General features: G+C 40.3%; 1 protein-coding gene across 2 annotated transcripts in view; it reads right to left on the reverse strand.

Annotated features, from left to right (window-relative positions):
* The window catches only part of tln1 (talin 1), a 177,506-nt gene that overhangs the window by 85,676 nt on the left and 69,945 nt on the right, over nt 1-21,885 (reverse strand). For both annotated transcript variants that reach the window (XM_033646697.2, XM_078161887.1), the window contains 9 exons: nt 21,685-21,865; nt 20,933-21,046; nt 20,712-20,820; nt 9,819-10,027; nt 9,629-9,727; nt 5,237-5,404; nt 4,798-5,092; nt 2,921-3,087; nt 2,683-2,811 (listed from right to left, as the gene is read on the reverse strand). In XM_033646697.2, coding sequence (XP_033502588.1) covers nt 2,683-2,811; nt 2,921-3,087; nt 4,798-5,092; nt 5,237-5,404; nt 9,629-9,727; nt 9,819-10,027; nt 20,712-20,820; nt 20,933-21,046; nt 21,685-21,865 — 1,471 coding nt within the window. The remainder of the gene's footprint in view (nt 1-2,682; nt 2,812-2,920; nt 3,088-4,797; nt 5,093-5,236; nt 5,405-9,628; nt 9,728-9,818; nt 10,028-20,711; nt 20,821-20,932; nt 21,047-21,684; nt 21,866-21,885) is intronic.

A 21,885-nucleotide genomic window follows, 5' to 3' on the forward strand; every position in this document is an offset into this window, starting at 1 on the left:
GAGGTGGTACCAACTGCACTGAAGCTGAATCTTGTGATGGGTTCACTCCAGATGAGATACTCTGCGCATTCCAATCCCCATACTACCATACTATATAGTATGCCAGAGGAAGATTTATTATGTCCCAACACATAGTATGTCAAATGCAGTATGCCAAACATACCTGGATGTTCAACTACATCTGTTTTGATTTTGCAGTATGCAGTCCAGCAAGCTTTTCTGGCTATTCTGACCCACAATCCTCTGTGCATTGGACAATACATCGACTGAGCTGCAAACAGATGACAGCTTGACCACTGATTGACAGCTGAGTGATGGATGACAGCGCATTTAAGTGAGTGATGACCAGTCGAATCTTCATAATAGGAATATTGATTGTTTAGGTGAAAAAAATGATCCTAAATATTACAAACAACAACAAGACATAACTATGAAAATAACAATTACAGAGAACTGCTGATGTAATTTCACTGTCACAAATATAATACGTTAGAATCTCTATAATCTGTGCAGTTATAACTGCATACATTGCAATGTAACAACAGCAGAGCTCTCCGGATTGATCTTCCTCTCTGGCGAACTCCACAGAGGAAGTGGTGTTTGTTATATCTCCAAGGTAATGGATATAAAAGTAAGAGGGTCAAAGTTCAGGGCATAATGTTTTGATTGTTAATGTCTTGATTGTGTGCATATTGCATGTAACAGTACGTACTTTTTAAGGACAGCTTGCTCAGACCACACCCATCTTTGCATTCAACCTTAATTGCGATCTCAACTACGTGCCCTAAGTTTCATGACTGCATCTTGCATGCTTTTGACAGTATCGCGGTGACAAAAATTTGCAAAACTCTGTCCACAGACAGACAGACCTATAAACTAGGGCTGCTCGATTAATTGAATTTTAATCTAGATTATGATTTGGGCTTTCAACGATTATGAAAACAAAATAATCGGCATAAAATGATAATGCGCTTCTTGTCAGTTTACTCTTGTTGTCTTGTGTGCAAATCAAATGCACCTGGAAGCCATGCATAGGCAATACCTCCCACTCCCCTCCTCTCCTCTTTTCACTCCCTGAGCCAGTCAAATAGGTGAACTACGAGTAATGCGAGGGGCAGGTGATCGCAGAAGATTTCAAAAACAGTGTGTGGAAAATGGCAGAAGGAGAACAAGAGAGCTTGGTCTGTGTGTGTGTGTGTGTGTGTGTGTGTGTGTGTGTGTGTGTGTGTGTGTGTGCGTGCGTGCGCACGTGTCCAGAGATGGGCAAAAATACATCAAAATGTATTTTGATACAAAACACAAAATACCCCTCAAATAAATGTATCAAAATAAAATACAAAATAGTGGTGCCAGAAAATGCATCAAAATAAAATACATGTATTTTCAAATACAGAAAATACTTTTTTTCTTTTTCTTTTTAGCAGCAACCTGCAGCTCTATAGGTCACTCTGTTGGTCGGTCCACAAAGCTTTTCGTGAATAACTCTAAAAGTCCTTGACTACAAATGGTCAAAATTTGCATACTGCAACTAGAGACCATGAGTAACTATGCCAGAAAGAACAACCATGATTCATCCATTAATGGCGTGATAGTAGCAAATTTGGTCGCAGCTATTGCAAATTTGTGCTTGTTTTCTCACAATTTGGTGTAGGCTACCCTAAAATATTCTTTATTGAATCAGATTTAGATTCAGACATCTTTATTGATCCCACGTGAGGCAATTAATTTGTAGCATACTCATCCCAAGTATCAACCACAACAACACACAATTTCCTATGTTATGCACAGTCCAGTAAAACAGACCACTAGGTCATTGAAGGGCACATGGAATGGCCCAAGTTTAAAAAAACATATAGATAAAAGTATTTAAAAAAAAAAAAAAAAAAAAATATTGTTACATCCAAAATTATAAGAATGTGTAGCCTATTATTTTTGATTTTTGAATTGTGGAGAAAGTATTTTGAGTATTTTAAATACAAAATTACTCCATTCAAAAGTATTTTGCTACAAATTACATTTGCTTTTTATCAGCCTTATCAAATACAAATTACAAAATACTCAAATGTAATTGAAATACGTATTTTAAATCCAAGTAATAGAAATACTGCCCATCCCTGCGTGTGTGTGTGTGTGTGTGTGTGCGCGCGCGCATCGAGGCCGAACTCCGATACAGAGAGCAGAGGAGAATTTTAAACGCGCATGTAGAGACAGAAATGACATGCCATCGAGTAAACAATGTAAGTCATCAAGTGTGCCGCATAATCGTGATTTCAATTTTAATCAAAATAATCGTGATTATTATTTTTTCCATAATCGAGCAGCCCTACTATAAACACCTGCCAAAGTACCTCAAACTTCCTCTGTGGTAGTTCCTGCAACAGTAGGGGTCACATTTTGCCATGATAACACACCCACAGACTCACAAGGTGAAAACAATACCCGCCGCTGTGACTATATAACTATCTAACTATATATAGACTTCCAGTTATGGTTGGATGTCACTGTCAATGATACACTCATCTTAAAAGCTGATTTTCAAATGAATTCTACCTTATGAAGACCTGTTAAGAAAGCTTCCACTGGTCAATCCAGTAATTCTATGTAGGCAACAAAACCACATGCAGGGACTGTTAATGTCACACAGACTTCAGTAGTTCTTCGCTCTTCCTCCTTCCTTTTTACCTCTAGCTTGTTGACCAGCCGTTTCTTGATAGCATTCTGGGCAGCAGCATTGGTGGCTATGCGAAGACCTTCAGCAGCTTCTCGCAACTTCTGCTGCTGCTCCTCACTGTCAGGGTTTGCTGCTGCACCCTGAGGTGGAAGCATACAGATCATTATACATTAAATTAACAGGCTGATTGAAATAAGGAAGCCTGTTCTTTGTATTAAGACATAATGAAAGAGAAAGACAAAGGCAGACCTTAGCTGCCTCCACCATCTTAGCAGTGGCATCAGCCAGCAGCTTTGCGGCTGACAGCAGCTTGCGTGAGTTCTCCAGGTCTGACTCTCCCTCTGCATCCATCTTGATGGCGTTAACCAGATCAGACGTGGCCTGGGCAAGGATACGGGCCTGACGAACCATCTCACCTGGAGTATTCAACGAGAGGGAGACAAGAAAACTTGTGTGACTGAAGGAAAATGCCACCTTTGGGACTGCTATCATTGTTAGATATCTTCAAGCTGTAATATATACATGTATAGTATATTGCTATTTTCCCCTGAGAATATGATGTAGTTTTCAATTTGGTGAGGGTCTAAAAGCAATGTTACAATGTTTGATACAGCTCACGATACACGTGTTAGGTAGATGCAACAACAAACATACAACAGTTTGTTACATAGCATTGCCTTTAGAGGAGTTCAAAATGCTGCTGTTTTTTTTTCAATAATGAGAACATTTCACTGACTCAACAAACACTGAGCCACTACATTCTGCAATATCCTGTTAAGTCAACATCTTTTCTTACAATGTTCACACTTTAAGCCACAAAGCAACAGTGTGGCCAGCTATATTATTGCAGAGTTGACCTTGGAGTGTTGCTCAAGAACACTGATGTTTTTATGTCATCCTGGGCTTGTGTGTCTCTGCTACTCATAGCAAAGCACCTCGACTGAACATATTCTAAAGTTTGTATTTGGTCAAATATCTGTTCTATCAATCACCGTCTGAGCCCCATGTTAACATCACATTTCACCATCCCATTGTATTCCTGTTTGCACTGCAATACACAGAAAGCTAGCACAGCTTCAGCTAACTTGGCAAAATAACACCACAGCTAGAAACAAATAAATGATTGGTTGACTTTGCACTGCATCATTGGAGCAATAAACAAAGATCCCTCCTCAGTTACTAGTCCTGAGGTTTCTACCATTTTTTTCCCTGTTAAAGGGTTTTTTGGGGGGGAGTTTTTCCTTATCCACTATGAGGGTCCAGGGACAGAGGGATATCATATGCTGTAAAGCCCTCTGAGGCAAACTGTGATTTGTGATATTGGGTTTTATAAATAAAATTGAAATTGAAATGGGTTCTTAGTGTGAACACAGCAGTAGAATGTGCTATCCAGTTTTCAGAATACATCCATGATTAATTTTCTGAAGACCATGAATATCCGCATTTCATAGAATACAGGCCATCAGATATCTTCAATACAAAAATGATGATTTGACCTCAGATGGGTGTTAGAGGAAAGCTCATGGAGGGTCCAAAAAATTTAAAGGTATACTATGCAGAATTTTTCTAAAAAACAATATTGACTTATATAAAAGAAATACAATTCAATCAATTTCATCAATCAATCAATCAATCAATCAATCAATCAATCAATTCAATCATCCATTATGACCCACTCTCAGTGTGTGGTAGTGTATCTTTGTCTTATTTTGCTGTGTGTGGAACATTCCTGGACTCAGTGCACAGGTCAAGCCTTTATAAAAAGTAGCGACCAGATACCTGACTGTTAGCAGCACATATCCAAAAGGAAGCTATGAAAATTGTCGACAGAGTCAAAAAAATGCAAATATAATTAACAAGAGTAAATCTGGGGTTGGCTTTTGCTTTCACTGGCAACACTTTTTACAAACAGCAAGACAATTCTTACATAATATACCTTTAACTTGATTTTGGCTTTGAGGAACATCAAGCTACATCAAATTTTAAGGCCATCTGGACAATAGCTGTCAAAGTATGTTAATCCAAAATAAACTGTGGTGAGGTGGAAAGATCAATGACATCTTTTTGATGCCCAGCTGTAAGCAAAAACAGCGTGATGTGTGTCAGCCCTGTGACCATGACTTTACCAGCATCTCCCATCGAGCTGAAGATGTTCTCAGTGACATCCAGAATCCGATCAGTGGCTTCTCCATGACGTCCAATAGGATGGCCTCCGCTGGCATACTGTTTAATGTGTTGAAGCAGCTCATTGAGGGCCTGAGTGACACCTGTGGCAGCCACGCCCACCTGTTTCAAGAGGCCCTCGTCGTTGGAGGCCCCCTGCGATGCCTCAACACAGCCTTCTACTGACTTGGCTACCAACTTGCCTGCCTCAATCAGCTGCTCCTGGCATACAGGGGAGCTAATGGTTGGAGCCACCACCTGGATAAGTGGTAAGATAGTGTCAGAACAAGAGCTTAAGCTGCATTCACATACAACTAAACTGTTCTCAGCTTTCAAATGGTGAGCACTAAGGTTGCTGTCATGCTCTGAGTAGATACAGTATATCTCACGTAGAGCACTCACCCTGGTGCAGGCCACCAGCTGAGATGTGGAAAGAGCACACTGAGTGGCTGCAGCAATGACCCTGTTCTGCTGGGCTGAATCCTCTGTCTTCTGAGCCACGTTCTTAGCTTTAAGTACCAGAGCTGCTGCAGCATTAGCCACTGCTTTAGCCAACTGCATCAGCATGTCCTGCCAACAATAAACACACACAGCAGTTAGCATGACTTAGCACTGACCACTATTTACTCATAGGCAAAGGGGGGACAGTTGTTAACAGAGGTGGGACTAAGTCATTGTTTTACAAGTCACAAGAAAGTCTCAAGTCTTTGCACTCAAGTCCTGAGTCAAGCCCCAAGTTATGACTGACAACTCATAACAAGTCCCAAGTCCCAAGTCAATCTCAAGTCCATTTCAAGGTCTTAAACTTTGACTTTCGAGTCCTAAACAGGTCATGCTGGGCTCTTCACCAAAGTAATGCCATTTTAACAACATAATATAATAATAATAATGATAATAATAATAATAATAATAATAATGATAATAATGATAATAATAATACACTGAATTTCCAAAATCATAAATGCTTTTTTAAATCTGAATTAATTTGTTAAAACAAGTGTGTTATAATGGTACCTGGTTGTTAAGCTAATATTAGCTAAGCATTAGCTTGCTAATTATGTTAGTATTAGCCTCATTTTACTCTTCTTTGTGAAACTTCAAATGTCAAGCGAAGTTGGAAGTTGTTGCATCTTTGTCTATAATTTTTTACCAGCATGTTTGCAGACTGCAATTCATTTTTTGCTGACCACCACATAGTTTTTGGATGCAAACTAAATTAGCTTTGACATAACTTTTTCCAACTGGTGCTCAGCAACAAAACATTAGTTCTCCATGTTTCTCTCCTGCAACTTGATTGGATGCTGTCACACTGGTTCAAACAAACTGGATCATTGGGGGGAATTAAGTGTCGACTTGCTGGGAATTAACAGCTTTCATGATAGCTGACTGATGAAATTAACTGATATGGGGCAAACTTTCTAGATAACATCTTGGGGCTAGGAGGAAGGGGATCAAGTATTTTCTAGTAAAAATGCTAAAGTCAAAGTAAAGTCACAAGTCATTGGTGTTCAAGTCAAAGTTGCAAGTCTTTTTTGATTTTGTCAAGTTGAATCTAAATTTGTGACTTGAGTCTGACTTGAGTCCACACTTCTGGTTATTAATGACAGTGTTTGAGAATTTGAGAGTTTGGAATCACATAGAATAATTATGAAATAAGAATAATTAACTATTTACTATGGCAAGAGAGTGATATTACTATTAAAACTATTAATATTCGATAGATGTTTGATTGGTTTATCTCTTCAATGCTGCCTCCAGTCAAAGTTGAAAGGTTCTACCTTAGTCTTGTGTCATCTAATTGTCACAAAAGGGAGGTTCTTTCACTGTGTGCCAATGAGCCACTCTGCTTAAAAGTTATACTCTTCTATTCTGTTGAGGAACTCCCAAAAATCTGAAAATGTTGCTCCAGCTGTTGACTTTTGAAACGTAACTCAACTACGTTGACTTTTGAAAGTCTAGTGTGTAGGATTTAGGGGCATCTATTGGTAGAAGTGGAATAAGTTTCAGTTCTGCAATCTCACCATTAGATGCCACTGAGTCCTACACACTAGACCTTTTAAAACATGAGCTGGTAAGAGAACTTAGGATTTGGCAGCTTTACTCTGTCTAAACAATATCAGGAAGATCAATTTTAATACACTACTAGCATTGTCATGCTATTCAGATGCTACAATGAATGACTTATTGGTGGCTTGAAGCTTCAGCAGCCTGAGTTATACATCCTCTAAAGTTTCAGTCTTTTCAGTGTGAAATGTCCTCTTTATGTTTCCATGTAGAGCATTCCCTCAATAAGCAGCAGTGAAGAGATAGTAACAGACAGGAATTTCCAACTTAATACTGTAACTATGAAAAAATATCCACTTGATTTGACCAACAAAGATTGCTTTAGCCTCATACCAGTTTCAGGATTCTAACCCACACCTCATATAATTTATTCATGTCAGGGATGGTCGCCTCATGGCAAGCATGAAGAGCAACAATAAACTTTTTCAAAGTACAACTTGGAAGAATCTTAACTGAGAATCATATATTTGACATATTCAACATGTAGAGATTTTATTGAATAATTATGAGTTATTAATGATATGGCCCATTTGAATCAGGGTTACAGCAACTCCCACAATTACTGCTGTGGGCCTTTTAAGACGTATGTGATACTGGGTTATGCATATAAACTTGTCTTGACATGACCTGCTATTGGTTATTCTATATAAATGATGATAGAGTGAAGGAGTATTGAACATATGCTATGGCCCCTGTTCCTACGGGCCACCTACAGTACTTTATAACCTCTCTGGAGTCATGTGATAGCAATTTGGATTTGAATTGAATCCCGATTGAGAGCACAAGTTATGGTTTTGTTGGACTGGATTATTACTACATCCTTGTTGACTAAGAGATTTGTTTGTTTTGATTGGCATTTTAGAATGAAGCATTTGTCTCAAGGACACATTTGTTACCATCATTTGACAATAAAAGGGGACTCTCCATCTGGCACCCCTGAAAGATCCTTTACCTAGAAACTGTCAAATATAGACATGAAACAAAGGAAGCACATGATACAGTTTTATAGTTCAACCAATGACACTAGTCCATATCTATTTTCTTACCTTTACGTTCTTATTCTTTTTAGGTTGGACACTTGACCCTTGTGCCAAATGTGACACTTCAAAAGCCATCCATTTTAACTAGTGTACATTCAAATCGTGCTTGTTTGGAATGGGCTGATTTCTTAGCCTGTGGTATTTCTGCTTGCAGCTTTCTCAGGAACCGCTCATTCAAACAACTGCACTTCTTTGGTTCCTGAGCAAGACACCTGTAACCTGTCACAACATAGTTGTGTCACCCACTCAAGTTGCAGCTACTCACGATCAGAAACACTGGTGAAATACACTCTGGTTCACGGGAAAAAACACCAGAGGCAGACTTTTCCTTTAAGCAATGTAGGCAAATGCAAGGGGCCCAAACGAAAAGAGCCCCAAACAGCTATAGACTTATTATTATGTTTGGATATGAAAAATATTGACTTATGTTACTATTGTACCCAAAAAAACTTTTAGAGGCCCTTGCACTTTGCAGCAATAATAGCTTTACTATTAATAGTTAATACGTTTTACTTAAGAAAAAAAAAAAAAAGTTTTGAGTACGTCTTCTACCACTGCCAAGACCAACATTCTCAATTAGAGAAAGGGTGAAAAGTAAAGTAAAGACTGCCTGGGGCCCTTAAATCACTTAATCCGCCCCTGAAAAACACATGTAAGTCTTGGCAAGTCTCAATCACCAGTGAACTACATTTAGCAGGGCTATTAATTTCCAAATAGGCATATCAGTTGCCTGCTTTGACATAACCACTTCTGTTATAAAGTTAAAGTAGAGCATGGATTTAAACAGTGGTGGTACTTTGCTGGCAGTAAAGTTATTAGTGTTATAAGTTCCTGCGATGAACTTAAAACACTTTGTTGTACAATGAACAGTGCTATTGTTCCTGTATCAGCTTGTGCTTGTTGACTCCAGGGAAGCAAAGAAGAGTTTGGTTGTTACATTAGCTTATCCAGCATCAAGCAGCAAAAGTGCTATGCAGTCAGTAAGCTGTGGCAGGCTAGCTGCAGACCACATTTTTGACTCTGCAGAGCCCTGAAGCCCCACCCCCACCACTGCAAAGAGCCACCAGGCGCTGTTCACTTGTTCTAAATTTGTTAAACCTGAATCTGCTGCATGTCCAAAACACACCAAATTGGACACCACACATCTTTGGGTCCCCAGCAATATACCCACCAAGAGTGAAGTAGATCAGATGAATGGTTCTCAAGATATGCAATAAACACACATGCATGCGTGCGCACACACGCGCACACACACACAGATTACTTGCTTTATAGTTAGATGAAACATTTTTTTAAGCAGGCATCAATATTGAATAGCAAAGTTAACATTTAAATAAGGTTTATGTATTTGTTTATTCATTTTTTTCGTTCATTCATTTCAAATGACTCTTCTTGAGATAAAGTACTATTCTCACAGATCTGTAGTAGTTATCCATTTCCCCCTACAAGGAGAATATTCTAGGAAGGTTAGGTTGTAATTTGTCTTAGTTGTCTTGTTTATATAATGCTTTTTGAACATCCCCAAGTAACAATACATGGCAACAATTGACAATCGTAGCCAATATAATGTACTTCATCTAATTTACACATAGACTACAGTATTTCCCATGAAAGTTTTTCTCTGTAGTGCTACACAGCACAAATACACTACCACCAAAAAGGTCAATAATCAAAGTTAAGATGGACATACCTGGAACTGTGGATCAGTGTCTGTCTCTCCTATGTGAGACAGCAGTTCTCCGCTGGCCTGGCCAACATTTCCTGCAGCCTGCAGCAGGTTTTGACGAGGCTAGAACCAAAAGACATGACATACAAACGTGAAAAATAAAAAAGAAATTAACATGACATATCTCCATGTCCCTTGTAGTGTGGCTGTGTACCTCAGTATTTGCAGGCTGAGCAGTCTTCAGCATGTCAGAGACGGCACCAGCTAGGTTCTTGGCAGCACCCAACAGCTGCTGCCCATTTCCTCCTTCATCCTCCATGAGTGCTGCCAGAAGTTTTACACCCTTTGACATTTCTGTCAGATTGGAGGAGATTGTTGTGACAGCACAGCCCACTGCTGTGTAGTCCGTCTCTGCTGGGTCACCTGAGGACAGGCAGATAGGTAGATAACTGTGTTTATTTCCAGAGCGAAAACTAGTTGGTCACTCATAACAAAAAAACAAAATCTTTTTCTTTCTTTTTTTTAATTGTTTTATTTGATATGGACAATGCATATATATGAACATCAGTGTGGGAAATACACCTTGCAAATATTGCACTCATACAGCACCTTAATACTCAGTCACAAGCATGATAAAAATCTAACAAGACAAAGGAGAAGAATATAAAAAACACACATAATGGTGACAAAGACCACAGAGAAAAATAATAATAAGGGGAAAAAAAGACACAAGATGATGACAAGGACATCATTCGTCCATATTTATCTTAGTTCAATGTACAGTAAATATGTGGTTAAAAATGAAATATGTGGCAAAGCGCGTACAGCTCTGGTTTTCTAAGAGCCACTGTTTCAAGTGAGTTTTAAAGTTGCTGTATGTGGGACATTCTTTTATTGTGAGAGGTAAGCTATTCCAGAATTTAATTCCTTTCACTGACAGTGTATTTTGTCCCAAAGTAGTACGTCTCAATGGTATCACACAGTCCCCCTTCACAGATACCCATGTGCTTCCTCCGCTTTCAAGTCTTTGGAAAAAGTCTTTCAGCGGAGGAGGGGCAAGATTAACACTTTATATACAAACAAGCATACTTAAAATTTTTAAAATTCTCAAAGCTCAAAAGGTTGTTTTTCTCTAAGATGTTGCAGTGGTGAAATGACAGTGCTTTTTTATCAAAGATTTTTATAGCTTTCTTAAAAAGAGATTCAATACTTTTAAGCATGGTCATGCTAGTCAACGACCAGTTTGTAAAACAATACTCAATATGTGAGAAAATCATAGTGTGTAGAAACAACTCGGCAGCGTTTGTGTTAAGAAATGGCTTAACTTGTTTAAAATTCTTTAAGTTGAATTTGACCTTATTTGTCATCCTTTTTACATGATTTTTAAAGGTTAAAGTATAGTCATATGTCACTCTAAGATACTTGAATTCATGAACAATATTAAGCTCCTGTCCAGTGGCGGCTCCTGCCAACTTTCGTAGGGGGGGCAATTGTTGTGATGATCGCTGAGGTGACCCGTTCAATGGGTAAATTTGAATTAATTTGGCTCTACAATGACTGAACAATCCACTGTGGTCATCAACAGACTACTTTTTAACAGTTTGCCCACACAAATACCTTTGAATGTGAACAGAGACCTGTTTTACCATTAATCAAATAAAACTGAGTAAGGTATTCACTGAGTCATTGTCAGTCTTAATCAGAAAACATTTCATTATAGCTAAGTGGAAATTAATTTTGTGTTCTGATTAAATAAAGAAATGCAGGCATACCCTACAACTTAATACAATGCACATCACATAGTATATCTGTTCTTTGACCTGAATGTTTTTTTGTTGTTGTTTTTCAGTTTCAGCTATATATTTGGGGGGCATTTTGGGCATTGGGGGACGTGTCCCCCTCAATGTATATGGTGACTACGGCCCTGTCAGCATGCATAATTAGGCTGCAGTTGTCTGGGTGCGCAAAGGTGAAGTGTGCTGGTCTTGTCATACAAAGTTTGATGGAGTGTCAACTGGACAATATGGAGATATTTGCATCTTGAAAGCCGGACTACAAATGTGGATAGACAGGGAGAAACACATACAAGCCTAAGACATGGTAAGATACGATATTCCTCACTATATTAAGTGACTGATAACAAGATCTATATAATGGATTGTAAAGAAATTTGTCAGGTTTTTATTTTGTAGACAATTGATCTGTATTTATAGTGTGATGGGATGGCAGCACAATGATGTGTGCGGTATCACTGGAAAGCTCTGGTCCTGCGCTGTGGTTCCGCTGTTTCACGTGATATGTGTGACTTCTTGCTAATGGTCACGGAGAAAATCCATAGAGAAGAACGGGTGTTAATTTGGACGCACTATGCGTCGTTACTTTATAACCTATATGGTTAAAAAGCCTCTTGGATAACCTGGAAACATTAGCCATGTTGATCTTGAATGTGACTGCTGCGCAGTGGCGCTGCCTCATGTGATGTCGAAATAATCGGAAAAATAAGTTTCCGACCATAAAGCAATATTTCAGTGGAAACGGTTGACGATGTGTTTTTTAAACATTTTGAGTGATAAAATACAACTCATCTTCTTTGTAATGTCCATGTTGTCTCCAAATTACATCTTAAACGCTCATGAACACACATGAAGTAAGAACGATTTCCCAACATGGGAAATTGGTAGCCCGAGTGTCAGACTGAAGGTTCTGGGAGCTTCAGTCTGACACTCGGGCTACCAATTTCCATTGAAGGCGATTTACAAGGGGGAGGGAATTTGATTTTTCCCTAACCAATCAGTAGAGATCAACGACTCACCCAGAATCTGACGTTATTAGTATCCATGCCTCGGGGGTGCCGAAAACAAGCGAGCATTGCCCGTTTAAAATGTCTCCGTTGTCGTGCACGCCCAGCTGCCGTTAAATCCAGTTTAGCAGCTTCCTTAATTTGGTCCTCCATTAACACGAGTAGTGGCAAAATACCTCGATAGCATCGTTAATGTGGTCTGTAGGATCTGTAGCGGTCGCCATTGTTGCTATCTTCACCAGTTACCCACCGGCGCACAGCTTGACATCAGCATGGTGCTGACTGGCTAATCGCTAGACCCGCCCCCACCCCCGGCATTCATTGGTCCTTCCATCGTTTGGATGAGATAAATCACAAATTCATTGCAGTATGCCAGACCAGAGATGCAAGCCTACTCAGTTGAGTGGGCGGGGTCTATGGTCTGGAACCAGGCTAGGAAATCGGACCATCCGAGGAGCACATGAATGATACTTGGTGGTTTACGTATGATGAAAACACGTTGGGGCAAGCCCTCCTGGAACCCATAGAGATTGCATTGGAGTGCCTGCATTTAGAAAAAAAAAGCCTTTTACATGAAAGTCTATGAGAGTGAGTCGGGGCGATTTCCAGCCAGGCTGATATCGCCCCAAAGGGTCGGAACGTGACTTCACACTGCCTCTGATTGGATATTCAGAGGCAGGACGAGCTGTTTCAAGTGTAAATGATCAGAATAATTAATATATTGTGTGTATATACAGTACAGGCCAAAAGTTTGGACACACCTTCTCATTCAATGCGTTTTCTTTATTTTCATGACTATTTAACATTGTAGATTCTCACTGAAGCCATCAAAACTATAAATGAACACATGTGGAGTTATGTACTTAACAAAAAAAGGTGAAATAACTGAAAACATGTTTTATATTCTAGTTTCTTCAAAATAGCCACCCTTTGCTCTGATTACTGCTTTGCACACTCTTGGCATTCTCTCCATGAGCTTCAAGAGGTAGTCACCTGAAATGGTTTTCCAACAGTCTTGAAGGAGTTCCCAGAGGTGTTTAGCACTTGTTGGCCCCTTTGCCTTCACTCTGCGGTCCAGCTCACCCCAAACCATCTCGATTGGGTTCAGGTCCGGTGCCTGTGGAGGCCAGGTCATCTGCCGCAGCACTCCATCACTCTCCTTCTTGGTCAAATAGCCCTTACACAGCCTGGAGGTGTGTTTGGGGTCATTGTCCTGTTGAAAAATAAATGATCGTCCAACTAAACGCAAACCGGATGGGATGGCATGTCGCTGCAGGATGCTGTGGTAGCCATGCTGGTTCAGTGTGCCTTCAATTTTTCACCAGCAAAACACCCCCACACCATCACACCTCCTCCTCCATGCTTCACAGTGGGAACCAGGCATGTGGAATCCATCTGTTCACCTTTTCTGCGTCTCACAAAGACACGGCGCTTGGAACCAAAGATCTCAAATTTGGACTCATCAGACCAAAGCACAGATTTCCACTGGTCTAATGTCCATTCCTTGTGTTTCTTGGCCCAAACAAATCTCTTCTGCTTGTTGCCTCTCCTTAGCAGTGGTTTCCTAGCAGCTATTTGACCATGAAGGCCTGATTCGCACAGTCTCCTCTTAACAGTTGTTCTAGAGATGGGTCTGCTGCTAGAACTCTGTGTGGCATTCATCTGGTCTCTGATCTGAGCTGCTGTTAACTTGCCATTTCTGAGGCTGGTGACTCGGATGAACTTATCCTCAGAAGCAGAGGTGACTCTTGGTCTTCCTTTCCTGGGTCGGTCCTCATGTGTGCCAGTTTCGTTGTAGCGCTTGATGGTTTTTGCGACTCCACTTGGGGACACATTTAAAGTTTTTGCAATTTTCCGGACTGACTGACCTTCATTTCTTAAAGTAATGATGGCCACTCGTTTTTCTTTAGTTAGCTGATTGGTTCTTGCCATAATATGAATTTTAACAGTTGTCCAATAGGGCTGTCGGCTGTGTATTAACCTGACTTCTGCACAACACAACTGATGGTCCCAACCCCATTGATAAAGCAAGAAATTCCACTAATTAACCCTGATAAGGCACACCTGTGAAGTGGAAACCATTTCAGGTGACTACCTCTTGAAGCTCATGGAGAGAATGCCAAGAGTGTGCAAAGCAGTAATCAGAGCAAAGGGTGGCTATTTTGAAGAAACTAGAATATAAAACATGTTTTCAGTTATTTCACCTTTTTTTGTTAAGTACATAACTCCACATGTGTTCATTCATAGTTTTGATGCCTTCAGTGAGAATCTACAATGTAAATAGTCATGAAAATAAAGAAAACTTATTGAATGAGAAGGTGTGTCCAAACTTTTGGCCTGTACTGTATGACAATAATGATGATGATAATCATACATTTATTATCATCATCTTTCTTTTCTTTTGAGGCTCAAGGAGGGGCGGCGCCCTATCGCCCTCTATTGGCCAGCCGCCCCTGCTCCTGTCCTCTAAGGAACACACTAGAATGTGACACCTTCATGTTCTGTTTGGTAACACCATACAGGCTGTTTTTTTGGCATTTACATAGAGACCTGATTTAGTAAGCCAGTCATCAATGTGAGCCATTGCAGATGTAAGTGTAGATGCAATCTCCTGGTTGTTCTTGGGTTGTGTATAGATTACAGCATCATCAGCATTCATCTAAACGTCAACATTTTTACATGCATTTGGTAAATCATTAATGTACAGTGAGAACAGAATTGGACCAAGTATGGAGCCTTGGGGGACCCCTACTGGACATTCACGAAGAGGGGACTTAGAATCACTAACACGAACACATTGCTTTCTACTGGACAAAAATGATTTCAACCAGTGGAGAGTTTGCTCCGAGAAATTAAAATGTGTTAATTTAGATAAAAGAACTTGGTGGTTAACAGTATCGAATGCCCTCTTTAGGTCCAAGAATACAGCACCAACATAAGAGCTTTTATCTAAGTAGCATTTAACTTTTTCTAAAAACAAGCAGTTGGCTGTTTCTGTTGAGTGATGGGCTCTAAATCCAAATTGCACTGGGTGCAATGAATTATTGCCTTTGTTGAGATGTTGAATCAGTATTTTAGCTACCCATTTTTCTGCTATTTTAGAAACGACAAGTAAGATGCTGATTGGCTGATAATTGGCCATATCTGACCTTTCCCGATTTAAAAATGGGTGCGACAAGGGCCGTCTTCCAAGCTGATGGCACAGTGGATTGTCTTAAGGACAGATTAGTCAAATGTGTGATTGGTTGTACGAGGCCATAGATATCCATAGCCTTAGAATTTTTTAATGCACAGATGGCATTCGCTACTTCTGTTTCAGTTATTTATTCTAAAAGGAAAACCGGCTGTACATAATTTATGGAGTAAGGAGGGTAGTTGGGTGAATCAAAAAGTCTAGAAAAAGGTGTTTAATTCTGTAGCTATGGTTTTCGGATCTGTGACTAATTCAGAATGAATCTTCAGCTCTAATTCTTTATTGTTGTGATTCTGTTTTCTGCCAATCAGCTTGTTGATGTTTTGCCAGATTTCTTTCCCATTCCCTCTTGCCTCTTCAATAGTATTGATGAAGAAGTTGGCTTTAGCTTGCCTTATAGTCGTTATCACCTTGTCTGACCACTCAGATGTGATAGGCAGGGGCGGCTGGCCAATAGAGGGCGATAGGGTGCCGCCCCTCCTTGAGCCACAAAAGAAAAGAAAGATGATGATAAATGTATGATTATCATCATCATTATTGTCATATATACACACAATATATTAATTATTCTTATCATTTTCACTTGAAACAGCTCCTCTGCCTCTGAATATCCAATCAGATGCAGTGTGAAGTCGCGTTCCGGCCCTTTGGGGCGATATCAGCCTGGCTGGAAATCGCCCCGACTCACTCTCATAGACTTCCATGTAAATTGCTTTTTTTTCCTAAATGCAGGCACTTCAATGCAATCTCTATGGGTTACGGGAGTAAACCACCAAGTATCATTCATGTGCTCCTCGGATGGTCCAATTTCCCATGACGGGAAGTCATTCTTACTTCATCGTGTGTTCATGAGCGTTTAGGTGGTGATGTGGAGACATCATGGACATTACAAATAAGATGTGTTGTATTTTATCACTCAAAATGTTTAAAAAACACGTCGTCAACCGTTTCCACTGAAATATTGCTTTACAGTCGGAAAATCATTTTTCTGATTATTCCGACATCACATGAGGCAGCGCCACTGCGCAGCGGTCACATCCAAGATCAACATGGCTAAAGTTTCCAGCTGATCCAAGAGGCTTTTTAACCATATAGGTTATAAAGTAACGACACATAGTGCGCCCAAATTCACACCTGTTCTTCTCTGGATATTCTCCGCGACCATTAGCAAGAAGCCACACATCACGTGAAACAGCGGAACCACAGCGCAGGACCAGAGCTTTCCAGTGATCACACACATCATTGTGCTGTCATCCCATCACGCTATAAATAGGCTACAGATCAAGTGTCTACAAAATAAAAACCTGACGAATTTCTTTACAACCCATTATACAGATCTTGGTATTAGTCACTTCATACAGTGAGGAATATCGTATCTTACCACGTCTTAGGCTTGCGTGTGTTTCTCCCTGTCTATCCACATTTGTAGTCCGGCTTTCAAGATGCAAATATCTCCATATTGTCCAGTTGACACTCCATCAAACTTTGTATGACAAGACCAGCACACTTCACCTTTGTGCACCCAGACAACAGTAGCCTAATTATGCATGCTGACAGAGCCGTAGTCACCATATACATTGAGGGGGACACGTGCCCCAATGCCCAAAATGCCCCCCAAATATATAACTGAAACTGAAAAACAACAACAAAAAAACATTCAGATCAGGTCAAAGAGCAGTGATACTATGTGATGTGCATTGTATTAAGTTGTAGGGTATGCCTGCATTTAATCAGAACACAAAATTAATTTCCACTTAGCTATAATGAAATGTTTTCTGATTAAGACTGACAATGACTCAGTGAATACCTTACTCAGTTTTATTTGATTAATGGTAAAACAGGTCTCTGTTCACATTCAAAGGTATTTGTGTGGGCAAACTGTTGAAAAGTAGTCTGTTGATGACCACAGTGGATTGTTCAGTCATTGTAGAGCCAAATTAATTCAAATTTACCCATCGAACGGGTCACATCAGCGATCATCATAACAATTGCCCCCCCCCCCGAGAAATTTGGCAGGAGCCGCCACTGGTGATAAGTTCAGACTGAGTCCAACATGGGTTCAGTCTGAACCTATCACATCTGAGTGGCAGTGCCTAATTACCACCAATTCAGGTGACACTCCCAATGACCAAATGTCTCCCCTTCTGTTCCTGAGATATACTGTTGAATAATGGCCAGAAGTGTTTTTGCATAACATTGTGATGTCACAGTGAAGGTGACCTTTGACCTTTTGAATATTAAATGTCATCACTTCATTATCTTATCCCATCGGACATTTGTGTAAAGTTTTGTCATAATTAGTGTAATTACTGAGTTATGGCCAAAAACGTGATTTGTATGGTCACACTGACCTTGACTTTTAACCTTCAACTACCAAATTCTAATAAGTTTATTCTTTCATTCCAAGTGGATGTGTGTGCCAAATTTAAAGACATTCCCTCCAGGTGTTCTTGAGATATCGCAATCGTGCAAATGAGATCTATGCAAGGTCACAGTGATCTTGACCTTTCACCACAAAAATCTAATCAGTTCGTCATTGAATCTAAGCAGCCTTTTGGATATAACGTCATTACGTCATCATTATATCCTATACCCACAATGAGCTGTTGACTTTTACATAAAGAGCAGGCCCTTTTTCCACAGAGTCCACCATGTTGTTTCTGCAGTAGCACAAAACAGACAAACCCAACAATGGCTCTAGATAGGGCCACTTGCATTTTCGCGGGGCCAGTGTAGTTGTCCTACACGTTTGGCACATGCAAGAAGTTTCCGCTCTACAACCTCACTGCTATATGTCAATAAAGGCTATACACTGGACCTTTAAGCAATACTAAAATGACAGTTTTGTAGTATTTCATGTATGTACCGCATGTCACTACAGTAGATGTATAGGTTTCAAGTTAGTAAATGAAATGCAGTGTTTCACTGCCCTCTCTGGTTACAATTTTCCAGTCTGTTGTACCCATCACGATGACACAGTGTACTCACACACTAGGGATGTCCCGATCCAGTTTTTACACTTCCGATCCGATACCGATATTACAGCCTTGAGTTTTGGCCGATACCTATACCAATCCGATCCAATTATCCGATCTGATTATACATATTCACTTATTTTGTTGTCAGTCATGTTAGAAAAGGTTTGATCAAGCAATATTACTCTAACAAGAACAACTACTTAATCGGGTTAGTTAGAATGATCCACAACAGTTGGTATGAGAAACTGACCTGTTTATTGTTAACAGGGTTAAATAAACAAACTTTAAATTTGAACATTAACATTAAATAAAAAATATAGCTGGTTTGCCTTGGCTGCTTTGGTCCCTTAATAAATAGAAAATAAATCAACACAAGAAATCTTTAAAATGTCTAACAATGAAATTAAAATAGCAGCAAGACTCCACACACGTGCTTTGGCCCCCTAATAAATAAAAAAAAGATTAACACCACAAGACATTGTTGGCATTTAACAAACAATGCAGTCTTTCCTTTTCAGTTATTTTAGTAGTGTTTTTGTAGTCCATCCATGGCTCCAATTTCACTAATTGTGCCCAAAACAATGCCATCAGTGCTCTTTACTTAAACAGTAAGAGTGTAAACCAAATAAAAATATCACTCTCAAAAAAACAGAGCAGAAAACAAATAGTCAGTTAACTAAGTTGACCGCTACTCTTCCTACCCTCCTGTGTCTGCCGTCTGCATGCTGGCCTGTTGAATTGATAGTAAGAGCTGGAGCGGATCACTGGAATGGACTGCTTGACTCGTGGAGCGCTGAGCTGGCCGGAAAACCTGGAGCGGACTTCGTGAAAAACTGGAGTTCTTGGATCGGCATTTCTCCATGAAGTCCGATCCGGTCCCGATGCCCGTTTGTTGCTAATATTGGCGGCCGATACCGATCCGAATATCGGATCGGGACATCCCTATCACACACCCTTTTCTACATCACTGCAGCAAGGTGAGAACATGCTCTTTAAGATGATTGTTGGGATTCACAGGACCACATATGATTTGTCATTTGTTAAAATCTAAACTGGACAGGCTTTTCCTCTCTGCATGCTCTTTGTCTTCAAACAAAGAGAGCTATCTGACAACCATCTCCAGGATGTCTCATCACCTCAGTGAGACACCAGTCGTCAAGCTTGATTGGACAGTACTGTTACAGTGACATGCTTTTCTGTGAAGTTACCAAACTGTAAGCTAAGTTCTGCTCCTTTCAAACAGTCTTGCCCTCTCTCTTACTCGGGAACTGCGGAGCAGCCCACACCTCTTTCCGGCTGGGCCTGGACCAGCCCAGATGCTTACATCTATGCTACATAGACTCAATAACAAATAGGCTCTCAACAGAGCTACACCCAAACAGGCATCTCAAAGTCCCCGCTTCTTTTCCTTTGTCTTTGTCCTGACCACACGATCAGACAAACACCTCCCCGGACCTGAAGCCAACTTTGATTCGGCCATCTTGTAGTTCTCTGTTGTCAGCCATTTTGTTTTGTAGGCCAAATGGCTCTTTGATCACCACACCTACCTTTGTCTCTCTCTCTCTCTCTCTCTCTCTCTCTCTCTCTCTCTCTCACACACACACACACACACACACACCAAGCTTGTATATAGTTAGTTAGAATTTGTGTGTTTTGGTTTGCTTTGCTAGTGTGTGAATAAATATAATTCTTTGGAATCATACCTGCTGTGTGTTTAAGGTTGCACAACAGTAAATGAATAGTCAATCTCTGCTGCGTCAAGAACTCCTTCAGGCTTTACTGTTAATTTTGGTTATTGTCATTAATTTAATTATTAATCACAACTCCAAATTAATAGTTTAGCATATTTTATGAGACTGATATCTTTAACTGGCTATCATTTTTCCCTTTATGGGAATGGTGCCCCACAAGGTGATTTAATGTTAATTAAGTCACATTATTTAGTGAACTGAACCCAACATATTTGGTGTCTCCGTGTGAAGCCCAAATTTAAATCCCTACATATTTGATGTCCCTTGGTGAGGCCTAATATGTTGATCACTACATATTTGGTGCCGCCATGTGAGACCTAAAAATATGTTCCCAACACATATTTTGGGGGTTTTTAGAGAATATGGTGAAGTCCAGTGTTTCTACCTGCTGTGAGGTTGACCATGGAGGCGGTGCCTGCTGTGATGGCATCCACCTGGGAATGGATCTCATGTTTGGACTCATCCATCTTGTTTTTGCGCCATGCTTGGGATGCCTTAAAAAAACACTGTCTGGTCACAAAGATGTAGATCTCATACTCATACATAATTATATTAGCACTCAAATGAATCCACTTGTACACAGAGTAAAGCAAAGTTCAGTCTCACAGCATCTGTTCCCAGTGGGGGCAGGGTGTCAAAGTCATCCAGAGATGCCTGGGCAGCCTGGACAGCCTGCATACTGCAGTTAATGGTTCCAGTCAGGGCTTGCTGTGCAGAGGTCTGTGAACACACAAATCGAACAATGTTAGCCGGTCTCTTTACCCTGTCTGTGGCTATCAGCTCTGAGCCACAGAAAGGGTAGACATAAATCCTTGAAAACACCTGACAAATAAATAGTTTCATATCAAAACTTTAAAGTAGCGGGATTCATTGTTGCATTGACGCAAGGTTACAGTGATCTTGCCCTTTGACCACTAAATTGTAATCAGTTCATCCTTGCATCCAAGTGGACTTCTGTGCCAAATTTGAGGAAATTCCTTCGAGGCCTCGTTGAGATATCATGTTCACAAGAATAAAACAGGCACAAGGTAACACTGACCATGCCCACCAAAATCTGATTGCTTCATTCGTTGAGTCCAAGTGGACATTTTAGATTAGATTTAGATTTAGTTTTTTTAGAAATCCCCTTGGCCACAGCTATTGCCAGCATGGAAGCATAAAAAAGTTATTATTCTGTTTGTGGTTAAATCCTTCTCAACGATCTTGCCTTGTGTACAACTGTCCTTTCAAATGCATCATAGGTTTCATGACATATTTGTAAACTTGTAAAGTTCTAACCAGTTAAGGACAGATGCAGACATTTCCAATCACAGTATGGCTAATTCTCAAAACCTTTGGAATGTTTGTGTTTGTCTTACCAGTGGAGGCATGTGTCCTCTGTGCATCTGTCCACTGGTGATGTGCTGCTTGGCCTGAGGCATGGAGCCCATCTGGAAGCTCTCTGGACCCCCAGCTCCTGAGCGCATGATGGCTGGCAGGGCCACTGAGCCTGTCTCCACCTTGCCCACCTTGTTGAACTGCTGCTGCAGCACTGTGGACCTGAAGTGATGTTAGAAAGA

This window comes from Epinephelus lanceolatus, chromosome 19 (genome assembly GCF_041903045.1).
Source record: "Epinephelus lanceolatus isolate andai-2023 chromosome 19, ASM4190304v1, whole genome shotgun sequence".
Lineage (NCBI taxonomy): Eukaryota > Metazoa > Chordata > Actinopteri > Perciformes > Serranidae > Epinephelus > Epinephelus lanceolatus.